We start from the raw sequence: 14,511 nt of genomic DNA, 5'->3' as shown, positions 1-14,511 counted from the left end.
CTTACCCTTGTACACTAAATTTATTTTACCTAAGTATCACACCCTTCACCTTTTTTTCCTAAAAAACCTGATCAACCATTCCAACCCAGATATCATGTTATCTTTCTATTCAGACTAAACTGAATCTATTTCTATCTAACTTCTCCTGTCTTCATGGCATACAGGTTTCTGGGTACAGCTCTACTGAGAACTGATCACCCTGGACACCTGATGGCATGAGAGAAGGGCTAAAATGAAACTAACTTTCTATTTAAGCAGTTTCCATAAGAAGTCAAGCAAACCCAGTGTAATTCCTAAGGAATGAGAGAGAGAGGAAAGCCAGCCATGTCAAATGTAATCCACACTTGTACCAAGCACTAAAGTGGTTAATTCTAAAAAGCCATTCTGGACCAGAAGGTCCTTCTTCAGTTGAAAGGGTACTGCTGCATGTCTCCACCAAAGTGCATAGAGAAAACAAAATGAAGAAAAAAAAGCTGATTTGCTAGTAAATCACATTATCTTCAGAGGTGTTTTTTTTCTATGCAGATTCACACTTCTTCAATCTTTCCCTTGTGCATTCCTTTCCATTAGAAATGGTGAAGGGGCCTACGGCTGGACTTATCCAGGGTCTACCATGGAAAAAGAACAACCTTGTTCCTGTAGTAATAGATAAGGCATAAACACACTTGGGCAAAAGCACATGCATAATGTGAACGTGTATACAGATAACTTATCTATAACACCTCTCAACCTCTGATGATTTTTCTTATCTGTAGAGAATGTGACTTTTTTCCTATAAAAATAAAATTTAAACGCAAGAGAAAAGTGCTATTAATGCTATTAGGTTTAATTGCACTAAATTAATTAATATTTTACAGATAGCTGATTTAAGCCTTGTTATCTCTGTGGGTCTTAATTCTGAATTTTCAATAGGATGAAAGTCTTACTTCTTGACTAAGCTTAAAATACAAACCCACACTTTTAAAAATTTACCAAGGTGAATAAAATGTACTCCTCCTGGTGCATCCTCTTAAAACACAATGTGTGGTTTGAGACATTTCTCATTAATGCTTTAGGCCAAAACTCTTTCATGCTTATAGAATGAAGTAGTTGTTGTAAAAACCTTCTGTTCTATCAATATTTGTAACATGTTATACATTATGTGGTTGTACAATTCTGACTAGATTTTGGTAGTGGATTTCATCTTGGATGTTGAACCATGACTGATTCCCAACAAATAAAGAATTTAGTGAAAGGAGTAACACAAATTGCTCAGTTCTGTGCTAAGTGCTTCTCCCAAGTTTAAAGTATACCTCTCATATAATGTGTTGACTAAATTCCTGAGGACAGCAACACTTCAGTGGAAAGGCAAGGGAGAGGATAAGTTTTGGGCTTGACAGTGAGACCAATCAGAAGATATCAGCTCTGCAAAAAGTCATCTTAAGAAGTCAACCTAACTGAAATCTGGAAATTCAAGAGGGACAACACAATGAAGAAAAACTAACTTTGGCCACTCAAAAATCCTATTTGTAACAATAATGTTGGAGTACTACTCAGTTTCTACCTTCTACAGAGAAAAATACGGCCTTCTTCAACAAGAAATCAAAGGATGAGTTTATCTTCTGTCATGTAGAAATCTGTCCGCTCATTTTTCTTATAAAAGTTTTTATATCCCACAATCATGCAGTTAAAGAAAACTATTTCAGGTTAAAATGTTTGCTTATTTTAAAAGTACTGTTTCTACTTGCTTTTACTTTCCATTAGTGGTTTAGAAGGCAATAAGTCTTTGGCATTGAATTACATTGGGTAGTTTTACACTTCTTCCCTGCATAAACATGCAACAAATGTTTTTGCCAAGATAAGGTTTATGAAATTGTAGAGTTTTAAGAGGAAAAATGAAATAAATCTGATTTGTGTATTATTAACCATTCTGCTTCACCCAGTTACAGTGAATGAAATCTAAATCATTGTGTTTGGTGAACATGTATCTTCTAGAAGAGGTTTCACTTGTCTTGGTTTGAAGAAATTAAGAATGGACTAACTGTTGGGACAAACTACTCACAAAGTTGGGATTTGTCTTCACTGTTAAAAATGTGGTTATTTTCTCTTTGAAATGACTGGCCTCAGCTTCTGGCTGACATTCTCCCACCAAGGAGTCTTTAATATGTGATGGCGATACCTAGAGAGTAAAAGTCATCTGCTTTTTCTCCTGTCTTCATAGTAGATCAAGCAGCAGGTTGCTTTGATAGAGGATTCTATTTCCAGCAGTGGCTAAAAGCAGGTGCCTAAAAGAAATGTGAACAGGGCTGCAACACATGTTAAAATGTTGGATATTCTTATTTCCACCCCCTGTTTTGTAAGGTCTTTCCTAAGCATGAAAAGGGGTTTATTTTTTTTAAATACCCTTCACTGACTTCTCTTTTAAGACTGGATTGGTTTGAGTTTTATTTTGAACTCATATAAAACTATTACCTCTACAATATCCTTGGCAAGGGGTTCCACAGCTTAACATTATTCTACATATAGAACCACCTGTGTTTTTTTGGAGTAACAAGGCTTACTAGCCTCAGTTAAAAAAACAGGACATCAAAATTCTGTGCAATTGCTGTGCCCATTTTATTCCTACAATATACAGAAGTAACTTGTTCTTACACAATATTTTCATGCTCATCCGTCATGAGGTTGCCTAACCATTTCTTGCTACAGTCTCCTAACAATTCTGATTGTACTGGCTACTCTAACTACCTACTTTCAGAAGTAAGTCGTTTACAGAATACAGTCCTCCAAGCTTTAGTTTTAACCTACATTTTAGTTGCTACAGTCATGCTACATCTTCCTTTGCCCATGGTACATCAGAATGTAAAAAGCTTTCGAACAGTCTAAACAATTCATTGTGACTGTTCTTTTTTTGTCAATTCCTTAAAAATTTTATCACCAGTGATTTTCTATTACTATTTTATACTTTTATATTCCTGTGTGATGCTTGAAGCACTTAGACCACTGTACCCTGTTCAGTGGTAATTCTATGCCAAAAAGTACTCTTAGCTATTGTGGTGGCCAACAGCTGGCCTGAAGGTCTCACAATTAATCTCACAATTACAATTAATCCCCATTTTATAACTGAAAGGTAACTAATTATATAAGTACCTTGACTATATAACTTGACCAGTGTGGACTGTTGGAGAGCAGTTTCCACCCACTGGCTGGGTGGAAGCTGGTTTGGCCAGTAGGGATTGACCAGGCAGACCTTCAGATCTATATAAGGAGAAGAGGACTCATTAAACATTCCCTGTTGTGCATGAACCCAATGTGTCTTGTCACTTGTCTGTCTCTTAAACTCTGACAGCTGTTCTTAATCCATTTCATATATCCTCTATTGATACCATATAGTGTTATTTTAAATGAAAATAAGCAGCTAAATCAAATATATAAAACTCTACAATCGCCCTCAACAGGCCTGTAATGATTACATAAATGATTACAACAGGCTTATCTGAAAACATTTGTTTTTTATAAAATCATTTGCACTCTATAAATTATACTCAGGTTCTTCAGCAACAGAACAATATTTATGCCTTCCTGCTGTTTCACTGAAGTTGCATTTCAAGCTATGTGACCAAAGTCATCTGTCTGGTTTCTGAAGACTAGAACTCATTAGCAGACTTTAAGTAAAATGGCATATGCCCAGTTATCCCAAAATTAACAGCACTGGGAAAAACTTCCTCACCACTAATTCTTGTTTGTTTGTAGGGTACAAATTATCCAATCCTACTCATGCCACAATGATTATTCTTAGTAGGTATTGCTTAATATGCTCCTCACTAGTGGAAAAGACTGGAAAGTACCCCATTGTTCTCACATGACATGATTACATCACTTGGTTCTTCGTAAATGCAGAAGAGGAACTGAATTAAAAATTGTCTTGGTTATCCATATTAGCATTTGTCTTGGTTTGCCATATTAGCATTTCCATCAGCTGAAGGGTAACACATTTATTTATTTGTTCTTAACACATTAAGTTATACATATTATTTGCTATAATTCTTTCATCCATTTTTCTTTGCCTCGACAGTCTTAACCATCTTTATAATTTTTAATACCTTACAATTCCTCATTTTATAACTATTTCCTACTCCTGACCACACACTTCTGTTTTGTGTATTTTTAATTTCTGTTTTTACTGGTGAGCAGATTCGTTCTTAGAATTTTTCACAAAGATTTTTAAGTTGTGAAATTGTGTGATTTTGGCCAATTGAATCTCAACGACATACAACTTTTCATTCATAATATTTTCCCCAATAATTTTACTCCTTGATTCTCTTAACACTGAGATTTTTAACCTTTTCAATTCATCAGAAGTATAAAGCAAGCAAATATTGGCTGAGTCTATTCTCTGTTAATCAATACTGAATAAAATCAGGTCATGATTCTTGTTTCTAGGCAACCATTTACTTTCAATTCATTTACTTAATTTGTCTTTATCTATCCTAATGAGGTCTAAAATATATTGACTGCTGTTTGGGACCACATCTTTAGTATCATCTACAATTTTAACACATGCCAGTGATGATTAGCTATACAGGATTTCCAGCAGATGTCCCACAAACTGAACTTCCCCAAAAACTCCTTTCCCTCCACCATGAAAATCTATTATTTAAAACATATTAATGAAGAAAATAGTAGTGAAAAAAAATTAATCCACAGATGTCAGGAAGAAATCAAGTTCTCAAGTAACAAGCCAGTGCATAGTTTCATGTTCTTTGGCTTGCAAGTTAGAACAGAAATTTATGCATGGAAAAGCACATCCTGTTGCTAATTCATAAAAGAATGAAAAACATTTAAATAGCCTTTCACAAATCACTGTACATCAAGTTAGTCTTCTTCCTATTATCTGCCACTGACATCCACTTCAACTCTTCTACAACTGTTGTCAAAGCACCCTTCTCCAAGTTCATCCTTCCACCTAACTGCTTTCCTTCCTTTCCCTCTGACTTGGGTACACACAACCAGCTGACATCTAGCCTCTCTAACCCCTATCAGTAATCACTTATCATGCAAACAGCTCTTATGCTTCCAGAAAACCCTTCCAGGAATCTCCACTTAACTACCTTGCACCACCTCCAAAGGTATTTGGATATAGTTTAATTTTTTCAGAGAGAAGTGTAACAACTAACAGCCACCCCATCTCACAGAGCAAATTTAAACCTCTTACTCAAACTGGTTTTACCATTTATGTAAAAATCAGCACGTGACTTGCAGGCAATCCAGGAAGAGCCTACATGCTGAACCTATGTCAGACAAGTAGGCAGCAGTGGCTGCTGAGGCCATCATTTAGCCATCTTGTAACCCAGCCACATGCTCAAACCATTCTATCCTTTATAGTGAAGCAACAGAAAGAGAAAGACATTGCCTGTTATCCACTTGCACTCCCTCCTGAGCTTATCCTTTCCCTTTCCTGTGAAGCTTTTGTTGTGAAGCCAAAGTCCAATTTGAATTTCTAATACAAGAAAATAATAATCCTTAACACAGTGAAATTCTAACAAGATATACTAATAACTTTACAAGGCATCTGTTTGTTACAGTCAAAACCTACAAATTACTTCCTCATTTATTACAGTGAATACTTGAAGCTGGGTTGGAATAAACTCAGGCTGTCATAGTGTTGAAATTTAATTCAGGGGAAGCCTAGGTCTAGCAACTCTAGAATGGGCTGGGCTTTGTCAGATACCTATGTTTTGGCATGGTTTCATATTCGTGATTGTTTCTGGCCGTGTCAAGGTCATCAACTCAAGTTTGCAGTGCAGAAGTGTTCCCTGTTTTAATGGGGGACTCTATGTCACAGCATTAGAGTAATATTAGAGAGTTTTTCCTGTACAAAGTTTTATACCTATTATAGACAGGTACAGAAACAGAAAAGATGTCTTTATCCAGGTTACTTTTCCATTCCAAGAGCAGATATTTAGAATAAAATATGAACATCAATTTTATAGAATCACAGAATAAGTTTTAGTTGGAAGAGAAAAAGTCATTTAATCCAACCCCAAAGTAATTCAGAAGGCTCCCGGAAGCCAATATAAAACTTAAAAAAGTTTCATTACCACATTAGCATTTTCATAAGCACTCCAGAACATACCCATTTCTCTTCTGTGTTGAATGCAGTGTTAGCCATAGGCTGATCTGACTTAATTACTGCCCGATGAAGGAACTGGCTTCTACAAAAACAAATTACAGTAAATCCTGTACTTTTGGAACAGATATAGAACATAACACTTCCATTTGTGGTTACAATATGGTTTAGTGTTTTCCTCCCTACACACATGGATATCCATTTGCTGCTAACATAACTGTACAATCATGCAGGCATTTTCACATACACGTAATAGCAGACATTCTCCAGCACTTCAGTACCTTGGCTACTCAACATTGTACAACACACAGGGACACAAAGTAAAGAGTAAGAAAATCAAAAAGTCAATTAAATTGTCATAATTACCATCAGTACTGTTATAAATCTAATTTCTAAATCACCACATGACTTTTTATCACCACATATCTTTGTCTATAATTATTGTACTTACAATTATCTACCTTGATCCAAGACTGCTGATTTATGCAGAGAAAGGTCTCCCTCATGTGGAAATCTGCCTACCAACTGTAAAATAAAAACTGCATTTTGCTTCTTAATAAAGGTTCCATTGCTTGGATTTGCAGATTTATTTGGGAAAAGTATCACTTGGTATATTTTTCACGATGTTTTCATTCTTCAGAGCTATCATTACAGTGTGAAAGAAAAAAACATGTTCATAAGACAGAATTACAAGACTTTTAAACATATTTTAAAAGATGGCAAAATACTGTAAGCAAAAGAATGTAAGGGAAATCAATCTGGGCAAAATTGATAGGTTTGGGGATAATCTTGTTTTCATGAGTTTTCTCAGCTTTCCATTCTGGTCATGCTGAATACTGTTCAAGAGTTCTCATACATGTGATTTCCACGCATTGCCTTGTCATGACCCAGCAGAACAGTGGCCTAAAATTTTAACTGACTATAAGAGTTAGATTTGACGTAATTGTGTGGTCTGGTCAGACTACATAGTTAATCTGTTTTGGCTACCAATAGTTATGATTCCTCTGTTATGATCTAGCTGGCACAGTTTGAAGATAAGTCTGTTCAGCTTTTCCATTTCAGAAACTAATTAAGCTCATTTTTAACTCCCCCATTTCAATGATTTAAAAGAAAAAAAAGGCAAAAAATAAAGTTTCTTATTTTGAGAAATGCTTGTAAATTATGAGAACAATCCCAATTTCCGTTTTTTTTCCCCTAAAATAAATGAACAACTTTGACCCAAAGTTTTTCCTTTTGCTGCAAAAAGTCTTTTGAGATGACCAGGCACTTTTTCTTATCTCACTGTTGAACAAAAAACTGTAGACCCCTACCACGTTTACAACTGTGTTTCAAATGTCTAAAATGTACTGGCTAGTAAATAAAATTTAAATACTCTTCATATACATGCTGTAATATTAAAGCCACAGTAAGATATGGTACCTAAGACAAGAAAAGTGCACTTGGATTAACAGCTTTATTTGGATGATGTAGGGTTGGCGTGTACACCTAATTTTTCCTGATTTTGCAGAAAAATTCCTTGATTACTTTCACACTCCCACAGCTGAAATCATTAAATCTATTGCACTATTTTGTAGCATCTCTGCTTGCCACACTGGAAAGGAATCGGAAAACTTTTATTTGGCTTTTATCATTCCCATCAGGGATATCTTATTTCCTTCCTTCCTTATTTGTATCTCAAAATACTTAAGAAACCAACTGAAGCCATTATAATTACTCAAGTACAATATTTCAATGCCAGTGTTGATATAATTTGGAAAACAAAGACCTAATCTGTGGTCACCAACAGAAAGAGTAGTGGAATAACTGAAGAAGTCACAGATTTTGGCTGATTTTCCCTTTTTAGTTCTACTATGTAAGTATATAAATCGTACAAAAATTTAAACATGCATCAGAATTAGGTCTAAAAGTACCACACAAACATCTCCGCTGTAAAGGTATCTGGGGCAGATCCTCAGTCTTGAAATTTGTCAGATAGCTGTTCTGAATTCAAACAATGACAAAATCAAACACACTTCCTGTCCATCAGAGACACTGGTGAGCCATCAGTACAGTAGAGAATAAGAATGAATCTTTATTGCTGGTTGTATTCTTTTTATCCCCTTCAGTTTTAAAATTAATTCACAAGACAATTTAATGGCATCTCTTAAAAGAGAAACATGGCATTAAGTCCTCATATTGATTAGTATTAATTAGCATTATTTCATAACAATTTAAAAAATTATCATCCAAAATTCTCAGCTTCTGCACATCTCAGAATTATTTTTCCTGATGTGCTGAATTTTGTAGTTCTACAAAATTTTGGTTTTAAAGTCACATTTTTATTTATACAATTTAAAAAAAAACACCAAAAAATGACCCAGTTTCCTTAGAGTGATACATAGTTAAAATGTGAAATACACGGACATTTCCAGCTCATTCCATACTTATATGCCATTACAAAAGAATCATAACTTCACTGAACACGTAATCCCTTACTCAATAGGAAAGCCCTCTGGCTTGGTTTACGCCCCAAGAAATTTTGTAGCATATCCATTCCATCCAAAGATCCTCCAGGTTTCAAAATGAGGTTTCTGTACTTCATCCCAGCCTGGCAGAAGGTAGAGCAGAATGTTAGTACCTTCTTATCTTGCCCACCGCTCTTTTTCTGTATTTGTTACATATTTAAAAATCTGTTTTCATGATAAAAGAATGATAAATGTTTGACGATAAAATAATGATAGAACAACTTTCTTCCTTCCAGATTTTCCTAATAACAAATTAGGATATACCAGGATATATTACAAGTATAATTTAGATCTGCTGGAAGAACTCAAGAAAGCAGAAATTAGACCATTTCTAAATAAATTATTTTTTCTTGTGGTTTTACACTGGTTTGGAAGCTAGAATCACAATTTATCTGAAGACATTCTATAAAGCACAACAAACACACAACCTCCTCAAAATCTTCAGTGAAGGATTACCCCTGTGACTGACAGGCAGGAAGAAGGAACCCAACATCCTTTCTCTAACTGATGATTTCTCTTTCTTTAATGTCTGTTTGGATAAGAGAGATGATTCTTCAGAGATAAGACAGGTCTAGCATAGTGGAATGGCATGGCACTTACACCCATATAATATACATAGTTGTACATATCACAGATACAAACACATCTAACCCATCTATTACAGTATCTTAGAGAAAATTAGACTTAACAGATTTCAGTAAGAAACATTACTCTTTCAGAAAGAATGGATTCCTTTAAGAAATTAATGCAGTTTCTGAGAAAATAAGTAATGAAGAGATTCTTAATAAGAGGTTGCATTTTAAGGAACATATAGATATATATATATATGTGGAGAATTCTGGGCTTCTGAGACAGACTACAAATGAGAAAATGTTATTTTGGATGCACATGTCCCAAATGCTTCTGATATTGAAGAAGATAATGTTTTTCTTTTACTTAGTGTATATACACATATACACTTCCCCCACAACTCAACAAGACCGCATTGCTTCCTCATGACTTGTTGGAGGTTAGGATTTCTCCTTTCCTTTCTTTCTCTCGTGGAATTTTGTCCCATATGTTGCTAGGAAACAATAACTACCACTCCTTAAGAAAACAACAGATGTAGTGGGTGTTACAACATTCCATTTAAATGGCCACGGCTGGGGGTGGGTCACATCTGTCAACACAGAGAAAAGGTGAGTGGGCTGGAGGTTTGGGGCTGGGCTTTAGCTCAATCTGGTCTCTGGGATTGGGGGAGGAGGGAGCTGTTTGTTGTTTTCCCTGTTGCTTGACCCCTCAGAGCTCAGAACCGGTGTGTGTGGTGCGGAAATGTTGGGATTGGCTCCCCTCAGGCCCTCTGCCCACCACATGTTATGGCCCACCACGTTATGGCCGCCACTCCTGTGTGTTGGGCTCCAAGATCCCGGTCTGCTGTGGTTCCCCTGCACCGCAAGTCTGCTTAATTCTTTATTTTTATTTCCTGGTTGTTTAGAGGGGGTCTGGAGGCAATGTGTGGGCAGTCCCTGTAGAGGCCACCTCTCTGCGTGGTAGTCTGGCAATCTCGACTATTTGTCACAGTGGCAGCTGCCACCCGTGACTTCCCATTGGAGCTGAGCCTCCATTGCCGTGTGCTCCCCGCCCCACAGCGCCCCCTGCAGCCTTGGGGGAATCACCGCAGCCGCCCGCCCGGCCGGGAGCCAGCAGCGCCCCTGCGGGCTGTGAGCGGAACTGCACCCAGGGGAAATGGACCAAACTGCAGGGAACAGACTGCTCGTTGGGGTTTAATTGGCTTTTCTGGGGCTTTGTTCATTGGTGTTTGTTTGCCTTGTTATACACACACATACTAGTAAAGAACTGATACTCCTTTTCCTTTATCTTTGCCTGAAAGCCCCCTAGTTTCAAATTTAAAATAAGTTGGAGGGAAGGAGGTCATATTCTCCATTCCAAGGGAGGTTCCTGCCTTCCTTGGTGGATACCTGTTTTTCAAACCAAAACATGACTTGTAAAAGTAAGCAAAGGTGTTTTTAAGTGATGGGCTTCCACGACTTAATTGAACTACTATTTGTATTGTCTGAATTGCAGCTGAAAAAAAAAGTTCTTTAAAAAATTACTGAAGCGTTGGTCACAATTCACTATTTTTGTTAGTCTGGTGAACATCAGCAGGAAATGAATATATTGTTCTTTGTAGTTTACAAGTATTTTTTGAGTAGACTTGAGTCTTTGCTGCTGTCCTTTTAGAGCCAGAATACTGCACAGCTCTAGTGAGACTAGTTCAGATAATGTGCAAGAATTGAGGAGTTTGGCTACCAATTAAGTTAGAGTTAATCGTTTGTAGAAGAATTTTAATACATTCAGTCTTTGAAATTAGAGTGTACAACTGTTGGTTAATTGAAAATTGTATAGCTGTTGCTCAAAACAGGAGGAGAGGTTTAATTTAAAAAGGAAGAAGTAAGTCAAATTTCTATGAGGCCTAGTCATAATACCCTCATCATTTTCCTTTTCTGCCGTTGTGAAGATTAGTCTAAATCTAGATATAATGAAGTACGAGTAACTACAAAAACCATACTGGTATCTAGTATTTGTTTATAAAAAAATTGTTTGTCCCATCCTGTGGGTTGCTATCAAAATTATTTGGGTTAAAAGAGAACTAACTTGAAAAGATAGCATTGAAGATGGAGACAAAAAAATCTCCACAGCTATGCCTGAAGTTGTAACAGCATTCACACGAAGTGTTTGTGTGCACATATGCCAGAGAGCAAGTGACACACATCAATAATTACTTTTCTGCCTCACTTCTTAGCCTGGATAACAGGCTTCACAATAGAAGAGTCACTATCTGTCTTTCAGCCGTTCCACAAAAATATTCACTTTTAGTATAATTAGTTTATTCTCAAAGCCTCTCATACGCAGGAAAAGAAAACAAAAATTCTCACAAAAAATCGGAATAAAAGACATCCCTCAGGAGAAGTAAAGCTAACAGAGCCATTTTGCCAAACTATAGCTTAGAGTTTTGACTATACAGTCACTCAAAACAGACTTTTGAGATTAGAGAGTAAAACTGACGGAACAAAAGTGTGACGGCACTGGAGGGATGTGGGCATGTCAGAACAAAAAACTGACACAAAGTTCTGCAAGTTTGGCAGCAGCACCCTTAATCATCTTTCCCAAATGCTAGCAGTTATAGAAGCCAGCAAGTCTGGCCCCTCCTGAAATACCATTTTAAAGACCCATATAAACAACATTTCATTAAATGTTCTTTATTTATTCATTTAATTTGACTTCTTCTCTACTGCTCTCATTTGTGAGTGACAAGATTCCCAATGAATAAGCAAGTATGCTTGTTCTCATATGTACCTGTCATGAATCCCTATCCCTTCAAGGTCAATCTTAACCTCCAAAGCCCTATATCACCGCTTTTTTCAAAATGTGAAATTGGCGGCTTTTCTTCATAAACCCCCTTCTGGGTTTTGTTTGCCCAACCACTACCGCAGTTTCACAGTCCTACCCCATCTACTCTTTTGATTCCCCTCTTTGTCCAGATCAAAATCTAATCTTGTTTACTGTCTCCATCCTCTAGAGGAATGGACAGTTCTAGAAGTTCTGGTTGCTGTGATAAGCATATGTAGGAAAGAAGGCAAATTCCAGGAGAGGAGAAGGACACTCATGCATTTTTTACTCTTTCCTTTATTTCTCTCTTGTATACTTTTATTGAAAGGAAGAACTAGTGCTGGCCAGCTGAATCAAGAACACAGTTAAGAGGACAAGGAAACCTAAAAGGTCTTTCCCATGACAGAACTCATCTATCTCATCCATAGCACCTCAACTCAAGTCTAATACTACAATCTCTGAAAAACATTGCTGGAATTGGCAGGACTACTAACCACATGACTAATTATTCTTATTTTCTGCTGGAGGCAGAAAAGGATGAAGAATTACTCCAGGAACAAAAAAACCCCACCAAAACCAAAACCCAAACCAAAACCAAACAACAACAACAACAACAACAACAAAAAACCCCCACAAACAAACAACAACAACAACAACAACAAAACCACCAAAAAACCCCACAAACAAAAACCAAAAAACAAACAAACAAAAACCCCCAAAACAAAAACAAAACAAAACAAACCCCCAAAACCAAACAGTAAAACTAGAACCTCTTAATGGTTTGGACTTCAAAATGGACCTGGGATTTAAACTGCAGATGAAACAACTTTCATATTATGCTGTGTTGTGATAGAGAAAGCTCAAAATAAATTCAGTTTTCTAAATAGTAATTACATAAAAGGACCACATAGTTGAAGTACACAGAATGTAACGGAAATGTCAATGAAACAGAGCACCACTATCATACAAGTTTCACAGCAGATGAATATGCATCTGCTCTTGCAATGGAGGAATGTTTTGTCAGTCTAGAATTACTAAGGAAGGCATTAGACAAGGCAACACAATACCCCAAAAGTACTACAGTATTAAATATATGGTGATGTAAGAATTGTATTAAAATCCAAGTGTTCTCGGAAATCTTAAGATAGTTCTCTTAAGGTTATTTTTACACCTTTTTTGTTGTTGATCTGAACTTGACAGGTACAGAAGAAATTATACTTAAGGATGGTGATGGCAGTAAATGTGGTTTCAGAGACAAAGTGCAACAGAAGAGGTTATCAAAAAGTATTCATCACATACCTTTGGATTCATTATTCCTTCTTGCTTAAAGCAGCTATAAAAGATATCCATGGAAAACACTTCACTCCACAGGTATCCATAGTACTGACCATCATAACCACCTGCCAAATGTCCAAAAGTAGCAGGCATGTTTGTTCCTTGAAAAGCAGATTAACATCAAGTTATTGAAATCAAATACAGTTATTTCTTTGATGCATAAAGTACTTCAACGATAAATTAATAAGGAATTTATATCAGCTACTTTGAAACTTTCAGCATAAAGGGCCAGAGTGTGCCTCAAATTATTGAAAATAGTCTGTTGAAAACAAAGGAAATTTCATTCCCCATTTTAGGCTACTTGTACATTCAACATGGATGTGACAGAACATTAAAATGTGTCACATATGTGACCGAACATCTGTTTCTTGTATGCCAAGCATTATTGAGAAAGAAAGGCATGTTAAATTGCACCATTTGGGCATGCTGTATAAAAGTTTCATACTGACATACCTGGGGTGGCAGGAATTCCTAGAATCTCCATACAGTATTTAGCATATTCATCTGCTGGGTCAACAGACAGCTTTGTATGCAGTGCCTGGTCAACTTTGCTCAAAACAATCTGACGGAGGGTTAGAAGGCCTAATTGGGTAAAAACATTTAATTAACCAGAATCAAAATAGCTGGAGTTTCATTTGCACCTTTCATTCAAAGATCTCAACATGCATACTAAATTATTAGAATTCTGGAGTTACATAATTTCCATATGAATTACTCCCCTTACAAAGAGTTGAGAAGCAGATAAAGCAGATATTTTAAAAGCAAATTCTAATTTAAGCTTTTCTTTAGAAGCTACAAGATATGAACCTTTAGTCACACAAAATGCTTACGCAGCTAGCATTTGTGCAAGCCACAAGGACAAAGACTTCTTGTTCAGCATAGGAAAGCAGTATGAAATAAATAGGAGTAGCTTAACGATGAATTGGTACCATAAATGGGAAGCTCTGATTACAAGAATAAAGAGGTGGGAGTGACAGAATAACAATGACATGATGGGTAGTGACATGAAATTACAATCTTCGTTTGGAGATACATATAAGGTATACAACAATGCTGTCTGGGATATGTTATGTCTGTTCAGTAAATTTGCAAACAACTTTCATATCTTTTTAGTGTTGCATGCAAATCAAATGTAGACGCTACATGTAGGTATACTGTGTCTTGCACAGTGCCTGTTCTGAAGTACATGTAAGATTA

At 36.4% G+C, this 14,511-nt stretch overlaps 1 protein-coding gene across 3 annotated transcripts in view; it reads right to left on the bottom strand.

Moving 5' to 3' along the window:
• Positions 1 to 8,152: 8,152 nt before the first annotated feature.
• The window catches only part of NLN (neurolysin), a 37,208-nt gene continuing 30,849 nt past the window's right edge, over positions 8,153 to 14,511 (bottom strand). For all 3 annotated transcript variants that reach the window (XM_063422737.1, XM_063422739.1, XM_063422738.1), the window contains exons 11-13: positions 13,768 to 13,896; positions 13,279 to 13,415; positions 8,153 to 8,693 (exon numbers count right to left, since the gene is read on the bottom strand). In XM_063422737.1, the coding sequence (XP_063278807.1) occupies positions 8,559 to 8,693; positions 13,279 to 13,415; positions 13,768 to 13,896 (401 nt within the window). In that variant the 3' untranslated portion in view covers positions 8,153 to 8,558. The remainder of the gene's footprint in view (positions 8,694 to 13,278; positions 13,416 to 13,767; positions 13,897 to 14,511) is intronic.

Source organism: Prinia subflava, chromosome Z (assembly GCF_021018805.1).
Source record: "Prinia subflava isolate CZ2003 ecotype Zambia chromosome Z, Cam_Psub_1.2, whole genome shotgun sequence".
Lineage (NCBI taxonomy): Eukaryota > Metazoa > Chordata > Aves > Passeriformes > Cisticolidae > Prinia > Prinia subflava.
Note: the sequence above shows the minus strand (reverse complement) of the source record. Positions and strands in the feature narration are given on the sequence as shown.